The 8,288-nt window shown below is 61.9% G+C and overlaps 1 protein-coding gene across 1 annotated transcript; it reads left to right on the top strand.

Annotated features, from left to right (window-relative positions):
* The first annotated feature begins 201 nt into the window (after window positions 1-201).
* On the top strand, window positions 202-5,023 carry CLBA1 (clathrin binding box of aftiphilin containing 1). The gene is made up of 5 exons (XM_052660014.1): window positions 202-878; window positions 2,039-2,184; window positions 3,471-3,600; window positions 3,961-4,065; window positions 4,862-5,023. Exons 1-5 carry the CDS (start codon window positions 363-365, stop codon window positions 5,021-5,023), a joined length of 1,059 nt encoding a protein of 352 aa, XP_052515974.1. The 5' UTR covers window positions 202-362.
* Window positions 5,024-8,288: the final 3,265 nt, after the last annotated feature.

Genomic DNA, 8,288 nt, shown 5'->3' on the forward strand with positions numbered 1-8,288 from the left:
CCTCCCGCGGGCGCCCCCACTCTCCCCTACTCTGCCGGACTGGGCCTCGGAGACCCTTGTCCAGGGCGACCGAGGCAGGACCCCGCAGCTCGCCCACCCTGCCAGGCTGTGCTGACCCCCGGGACCTGTCTGGCCTCTAGGACACGCCCCCGTGCTGGACCGGTCGCCCAGGCGCGCCGAGGAGGAAAGCGGGCAGCGGCTCCGGTCACTCTTCCTGGATGACCAGGCAGGCTGTGTCCCTTCCACAGCGACAGTAGACTCACACCAGGCCATCTGTACTCCTGAGGAAGCCGTGGGCAGCTGCTGGGCCGTGGGCGAGCAGGTGACCCCCTCCGGCGCTGTCCACCCGCACAGCAGTATGGATGTCTCCTGAGCGTCTTCCCATCGCGTCTGTGCGGGCCCGGGGCACCGACATGCAAGACCAGCTGGAGCTGGGGGGCGCACCTGGCCAGGGGCTCCCTCTCTGCGCCTTTCTGAGTGACCTCCCGGAGCAAGCAGGCGGGGTTTCCCTCCGCCAGGTTTCTAAAGACAGCGGTGCCCCTGGCAGGCAGAGTGGTGACGCTGAGGAGCGGGCAAGGCCCCGCTCCGCCCTTCCCCCGCCGGACCGGGAAGCCAGGATCTCTGGGGTCAGCTGCGAGGGCTTGTCTACCAGCACCGCCAGGGGTCCAGAGCCAGGGGAACACAGCGGCGCCTGGGGGGAGTTTGAAGTCTTTCAAGAATCCTCAGCCAGCTCTGAACAATTCTGTCAGTCTTTTGAGCTCCGGGAGAGGCCCGCAGCCTCTCAGCCATGGAGAACCGCTTCTGCCCAAAAGGAGCGCGGTTCTAGCCAGCCTCACCAGGGCGGAGTGACAGAAACCGGCGCCACCGCCACTTCTGAGGTATTTCTGAAGTCTTGGCCATGTTGCAAGGAAGTGTCCCCTACCCTGTGATGGGCTGGTCAGGGAGGGGTCCGCTTGTCTTGGGGCCTTCATCCTGGCAACTCGCGCGCTCTGTCCCCTCCACCTTCCCGTCTGCCCACTCTCCATCAGCTGGGCTGTGTTTTCCTGGGCCCAGTTCTGGGCATGTGGGGGAGGAACATTTTGTTTGAGTCTGTAATCTCCTTACTTAGAAAACCCTGCCGGATCGCATGTCAGTGTGTGTTAGTGATGGGGTGCTGGAGGCGGCCGGGAGAGCCCAGCACATGTCCCTCATCCCTCCAGTCCTGCCCTGACCACCAGCGTTTCCCTTCACTGTGACTGCCTCTCACCCTCCTCTCTCTGCCCTCTCGTCCCTCGTGGTTTAGCCCTAACACCAAAAGTGAAACAGAGAAGGGAGGAGAGGAAAAGGTCTGCTGGTTCTAGGGTGGACCGTTTGCTCTCTGAACCTGGCAGTGTTTCTCTGGACCTCTGACGAGATCAACTCCCCGTTCAGTTAGCTCTGCTCTAACGCTTGTTTTGAAGACAGGACTGGCTTCCAGTGCAGTTACTGTATCGGGGAACAATTTGAGCGTAATGTGAACTTTGCCGGAAACACAGGGTAAATGCTGAGAACCACACCTGCTGAGCTGAGGCCCACGTGAACACACACCACACACATGCCCACCTCTCCCAGCCACCTTGGTCTGCCACACCCATTCCCCCGCCCCTGGGGGCTCCCCCACCCAACCCCCCTGACCTCGGACAGCTCACCTTCCAGTGCTTCACACTTCTCACAGCACACACACCTCTCTTCCGGGAAGGGCCATTTCACTGCCGCCGGGACAGATTTCTCACCAGTTCCCACGTGGGGAACGGCACTCACATTTCCACTGGGTGCCTGTCTTTTTCCCGTGTGTCACTGACGAAGTTTATGACTTTGCTGTGGTCACACTCTCCCACACACCGCAGTCTCCACAGCACGACTCAGGGCAGCGACTTTTAGGAACAAACGTCATGTTTCAGTAGCGGCAACGATACACAATCGTTTACAAATTTCACTTGTGCCACAGTCCCGTGTCTGGAATGGGGCGCCGTGACGCGTGTGTCTCCTCACGCTGGTGTGTCTCTCTCTCCTTTTCCAGCCCGTGATCAGCTGTGACCATGTTCTCAGGTCTGCTTTTCAGGAAGTACCGGTCCCACAGGCCGCCGAGGGCATTGCCACCTTAGACCACTTCTTAGAAACAAGGGATGAAGAAAACTCTGGCCTGGAATCCACGCATAAGCTGTGGTAATGAACTTAAACCAGCGCTCGCGTGCCGCCGCCGGCTGAGCTGGTGGTCCCGGGGTCCTCAGGTTTTGTGCTTCTACCACTGTGGAGAGCACTGACCCTCCCGAGTTCCCGGCACCTGAGGTCACGGGGTCGCAGGGCGGCCTCCTCTAAAGAGCCCTGTCCAGCCCCGCCCTGGGGCCCCTCCAGCCGGTCCAGAGCAGAGTAGGTCTGGGTGGGAGCGCTGCGGGTTCCGGAGGGCCCAGGGGGCCGGCATGGCGGGTTCAGGGGCTCCTGGGGGACGGGAGCAAGTGATCCCCCAGATCCTGGAGAGGCGCTCAGTCCACCGCAGGGCTGCCACCCCCAGGGCCAAGTCCCTGGGATCACACGTCACAGAGGCACTTGTCTGCCGATGGCCATCTCGTCAGATGGCCTTAGTGGAAAACCATACTAGCTCAAGTGAACGGTGAGGTGGGGCCAGGCCCCAGAGGGCGGTCCAGGTGCCCCGGAGCCGGCTCCTCTGGGACCTAAGCCCGCCTCACAGGCTGGCACTGCAGACAGCGCAGCGGGCGGGCCCTCCTGGGCCCTGGCAGGGGTTTGAGCCAGCCTGCGCGGAGCACTCTCCCCCACCAGCAGAGGTCCCGGGGACGCGGGCTGAAGTGCGGCAGGGCACACTGCTTCCCCAGCTTGTGGTCCAGACCCACAGGTGGGGGGCTTGAGCCTGGAGCACCTGTATGCACAGGTGGGCCTGGGGGTCGGGACTGGCCCGGCTCGGCGCTGTGGCGACATGGAGGGGTGGCCCGGAAGCACTTCAGCACTGGGCACGTCTGTCGCCCTGGAGCTGTTTGGGGACCAGCCATGCCCTTGTTCCCAGAGGCCTTCGCTCCCGGAGGCCCTTGCTCCCAGAGGCCTTCACTCCTGGAGGCCGGGCCAGTCCGCCAGGTGGGGCCCCAGCACCCCCTCTGGCATCCGCTTCTCGGCCTGTGGGCCTCTCTCTGGCACCTGGCATGGTTCCAGACCCCTGAGATCATCAGGGAGCAAGACGGCAGAGTATATCTGGCCCCCTGGAGCTTCTGCCCTAGGAGGAGACACAGGGTGGTGAAATCGGTCATTCAGGCCAGGGCTGAGCTCTGCGGAGACAAAGCTGGGAGGAGGGAGGGGTGTTGGGCGAGTAGATGCTTGAGCAAATGAACAAAGAAACAGAAGCCGCTGCTCTGCCTTCAGAATGCTGGCGGGCCAGATGCCCTCCATGCCCCCCTTCCGAAGGCCTTGCAGGTCGCCCTGTGGTTAAGGCAGCTCTCTTGCAGCTCTGAATCAAGGAAACTCTGGAGGGCTCTTCACAACACCGGGGCCACAGCAACCTCCCGATGCATCTGGAACGAGTCCCACAGCCGGGAAAACTTCCTTCCTGTTCTCGGAGTAGACGCTGCTCAGAAGGTGGGCTGACCTGAGTAGAGAGGGGCTCCCGGAGGCTGGCCGCACCGCACGGTGTCTTTGCCAGCCATGCTGTGCAGCACACCACAGGGCCCGCGTGGGGCTGGGGAGCGGGCGGGTGCACTAGCAGCTGGGCACGGCCTCCTCGGGCCGCCTGGGTGGTGTGGCTCCTCAGGAGGGGCACTTCGGGGCTTGGGGGGATACCACTGGGCCGGGGTGTGCAGAGGGCAGCCCCCCACAGAGCCCAGATCAGAGCCTGTTGCCATTTTACAGGGAGATGTGCCAGGGGCCCAGGTGGAAAGGGAAGCCGGGAGAAGCCCCTCTAACCTTCTGTCCCTCTGGCTGACTGGTTTGCTTTCTCAGAGCCTCTCGGGGAGCCCTGGCCGCACTCTGGGAGAGCCCGGCTTCCACGAGCCCGAAGAGCTCGGCTTCCGCCTGCAGCACTGCAGAGCCCTGATCCAGACCAAGGTGAGCGCGAGTCGCTTCGCCGCTTCACCTGTGGCTCTGAGAGTCCGGGGGCACTGTGGGGTCAGGGCGGCAGCTCCTCCCCAATGCACGGTGGGGCCCAGGCAGGAAGAAGGGGCTCCATACTGCAGCCCCTTACACGGAAAAGCCTCTCCAGGAATGGGTTCTCTGCCCACCCTTGGAGCAGGTGTTGGGACGGGGGACGCCCTGACCAGCCAGCTGATCTCCTCCAGAGCCCCGAGCTCCACCCAGAAGGGCCTCTCCACCCCTCAACCTCCACCCCGTGCTGGGCATCCAGCCCTCAGGGACAAGGCCTGACACACAGGGGGCGAGAGGGGGTCATGTGGGAGGGGCCTGAGTGGAGCTGGGGAGGAGGAGGGCGGGACAGTCCAGGCCGTGGGCCAGCCCTCTGCTCTGCAGAACCGTCACAGGGCAGGAGGTGGAACCTTCCAGAGGCACGTGGCTGGGCTGTCTTAGAGCAGCAAGACCTAAGTGTCTCCAGCAGCCCCTCTCCCGTGGCAGCCTGGACGGGGATTGGAGCATGGCAGTGGCCCGACAGGAATGTCCAGGGGCCGCAGCTGGGCTGGAGGAAGACCAGGAGGCCAACCTGTCCAGGCCAGAGCTGCCCTCGGGCGCCATCCTGACCCGTCCACTCGGGGAGAGGCTGTGGCTTCGTCCAGAGCTCCTTCGTGTTGACAGCGCACGTGAGGGCCACAAGACGAGCTGGCCAGGCGCCAGCGGCCGGGGAGTCCCGGAGGGCATGCGTGCTCGCCCTGACTGGTTTCTCCTCTCTTGGCAGCTCTCGGGGACACCGGCTGGTGGACAGGGCAGCCTGATCACCTACAGCCTCTTCCTGAAGACCCCCGTACATGGAAATGGGCAGTACATCACAACTCCAAGGAAAAAGATTTTCAGTCCTCATAACCTGAAACTGACATTGTTTAATAGTGACCTTTGCTAAAGTGGGACAGCTTTTGTGTCTTGATGGGAGACTCCACCATTTCCTCAGTCTGGTTTGGTACTGGAAACCAGAACTGTTTTGTGGAGGTGGTCCACATCAGGGTGGACACTCTGATGAGGGGGTGTGTCCCTCAGCAGGGCCAGTGCCAGGAAGGGTGCGCCCGGGTCCCCCGGAGCCCTGCCCCAGCCTGGTGGGGCAGAAGGAAGGTGGCTCTGGGGGTGCCTGTGAGACCCCAGGCCCTGTGCCTGAACCACGCTGCCCGGGACCCCAGGCTGGCCTGGCACACGGCTGGGACTGTCACTGGGAGCAGCCATCAGGGCCCTTGGGAGGTCCTGCACTGGCCCCCAGCCCAGGTGTCCACGTGGCTGGGCGCGCGGTGGGGGTGGGAGCGCCGTCTCCCCAGAGCAAGCGTGCTCCCTGCAGCAGCCACACCTGCCTGCCTGCCAGCGGGTGGGCGGCCTGTCATCAGCTAAGGAAGATCCCTTAGCTGCATACTGATCCCTTAGATCCCTCCGGCGAAAGAGCCCAGCAGGTGGCGCTGCCTTTTGTAAGATTTTATTAAATGGAACAGCCCAGACAAGCTGTGTTCTTGCTAAATCGCCCGCTGTGTGAGGCCCCGTGCGGGACCCTGAGCAGCAGACCCGCCGCCCTCGGGGAGGCCTGGGGAGGGAAGGCCGGTGGGGCCCGCAGGCACAGGGACCCCAGCATCACTGTCCCCTCAAGGCCACTCTCGAGGCGGGGAGACCACAGCCGGGGAGGCCTCAGACACCAGCTCCGTGGACGCAGGTGTCAGACCCCAAGAGGCCCAGCGGGGACGGTGGCCAGCAGCTGTCACTTGTCACATCACACAGGAGACGGGGGGTCACCCGCACCCCAGCGCCCTCAGCCACCCCACAGACCACCTGCCTTATTTAGGGGTGACTGATTCTGGGGGGCTGTGTGTTTGAGAAATCTGCCTCTCCTTTTCTAGCCAGAACGTGGGACTCTTCCATCACAGGGAGGGGACTGTCCACGTGGGGTCTCCCAGGGCCCCGCCAGCAGAGATGGCCTGGGCTATGCCATCTCATCCCGACCTTCGGTTAGACTTGACGACCCAACACGTGCCATCCTGCGCCCCCCTCTAATCTCGGTGTCCGCGGCCTGCAGCGGGGCCTGGGCTCCCAGAGATGGAGGCTGGGTCCTACTGGTGAGAACACCAGACCCTGGTCACTAGGCGGGTGGTCAGCAACGAGGGGCCCAGCCCCCGGCTCCACAGAAAAGAGTTCCCATGAAGATGGAAGCCGTGAAGCAACTCCTGAGAGGGAAGAGACTGCTGGACATGTGTAGGCAGGCACAGGGCAGCTCAGAGGGACAGCCCCTGATCGCCCCCTGTGGCACCTCCAGTCACTCCTGTGGGGTGTTTCTTCCTTCGGCCAGTCACCTTGGCATGCCTGGCTCCCAGCCCCCTTCCCCTGAATCTCAGGATCCTCCCATGTACGCGCACACATCTCAGCCAAGGTGGATTTTACCGAAAGGGCGTCTGGGTAGAACATCCTTGACGTGACTCCCCTTTGGCCTCCAAGGAGCCTTTTCTGCACATGGTCAGGGAGGTATCCTGGACACGAGAATGCAGTATGTGGTCTGGGTGGGGCCCCGCCTCCTCTTGGTGTTCCCACCCGCAGGGAATGTGTCCAATCACTTTACCCTAGGGGGCCTATATCTGCCTCCTGCCTCCCACCCAGATTGAAACTCAGACGCTGCCGTGTTCCTGTTCCAACAGCGGCCCTCCCTGCCCCACTGGCCCAGGGTCCAGCCGGGGCTCGGGCAGCTCCTCACTGGAGTCCCGACTCTGAACTCTGTCCCCCACCCCCGCCCTGCTCTGCTCCTTCACAAGAGCCTGGGCCCCCCTCACTCCCCATCTAATCGGACATCCAGTCTGGCCCTGATTCTGCACCCTCATGAGGACGGGGCTTCCTGAGCTGGGAGAGACTGGCAGGCTCATGGGGAAGTGCCGCCTGGCCACCCGATTCAGAGGTCAGGGTGTGGGCGGCCAGCGCTCTCACCCAGACCAGAACAAGCCCAACCAGCTACCAAACCAGGGCTTAAATAAGGCCGCTATAAAAACTTTAAAAATGAAAGGGGAAGTATTACTCACTCAGTCGTGTCTGATTCTTTGTGACCCCATGGACTGTATGTAGCTCACCAGACTCTGTCCATGGAATTTTCCAGGCAAGAATACTGGAGCAGGTTGCCATTTCTTTCCCCAAATTTGAAATGAATAGAAATAAACAAGGTTGAGGTTATAAAGAATACCTAGGCAGTGGAAGAGGCCACAGCCACTCTCCTCACCCCAGTGGCAAGTGAAGGGACTTCCAGCTCCACATGAGCCCAGCAAGCCCAGGGCCAAGCAGCCCCAGCGGGGGGCAGGCCTGGACCCCACCTCCAGCCCAGGTGGGAAGACTGTAAAACTGAGAAGACTGCTGTGACCAGCACTCTGGGGTTTCTGCCAAGACTCTATCAGCCTCACAGAGCTGGGTTCTGACACAAAGCCCTGCAGAGACACCGGCCGTCGTGTGAGGAGGAGCCTGGCTTCCTTGATGCCTCCAGGCTGGAGAAAGTGTGCACAGTGACCCCACAGACAGAGGCCAAGAGGTGCCCGAGGACCCAGTGCTGGAGTCTGCCAGCCTGGGAGCCAGCCAGGTGCGGGGGAAGCAACAGCCAGGACGACACGCGATAACGTTTATTCCAAAACCAGATGACAATGAAAACACAGCATCCAAAGCTGAGGGAGGCGAGGAAACCAGTGCTTGCTGTGAAATTCACACACACAAGGAAAGGAAAGGGGCTGCGATGAATCACTGCCTGACACACCTCAACACTTCACCTTGCTCTCCCTATGAACTTTTGAGCCACCTTCTCATGTGATGACAGTCTCGCATCACCTACTGTCCTTAAAGAGGACAGTGTATGCTCACTATGGACGGTTCAGAAGCTTCTTTCAACGTTAAAGACTAGCCATCGGTCAAGACGTGCGAACCACCCTCAGGGCTGGGCCCCTCCGGAATCTCCCCTCCCCACAGCTGGCCACCGTATCCGCCCTCCATCCACAAAACCCCACTGCCTCCCGCCACACACTCCCTGGACCTTGGGCACCTGGGCAGCAGCAGGTCAATTCCACATCCTTCCCGTCGAGGAGCTGGTGGAGCTCAGTTGTGCTCAGAAGCAGCTGCAAACACGCACTGGGAACCTCTCCCCGAAAACCCAGCTTCCTTATCTGGAGCCCAGA

This window comes from Budorcas taxicolor, chromosome 21 (genome assembly GCF_023091745.1).
Source record: "Budorcas taxicolor isolate Tak-1 chromosome 21, Takin1.1, whole genome shotgun sequence".
In the NCBI taxonomy this organism is placed as follows: Eukaryota; Metazoa; Chordata; class Mammalia; order Artiodactyla; family Bovidae; genus Budorcas; species Budorcas taxicolor.

Excerpts from the sequence above, each read along its gene's own strand:
- CLBA1 (XM_052660014.1), top strand. The coding sequence starts at position 363 with ATGTCTCCTGAGCGTCTTCCCATCGCGTCTGTGCGGGCCCGGGGCACC. Across the intron at positions 3,601-3,960 it reads GAGTAGACGCTGCTCAGAAG|AGCCTCTCGGGGAGCCCTGG; the intron begins GTGGGCTGACCT and ends TTGCTTTCTCAG. Across the intron at positions 4,066-4,861 it reads GAGCCCTGATCCAGACCAAG|CTCTCGGGGACACCGGCTGG; the intron begins GTGAGCGCGAGT and ends CTCTCTTGGCAG.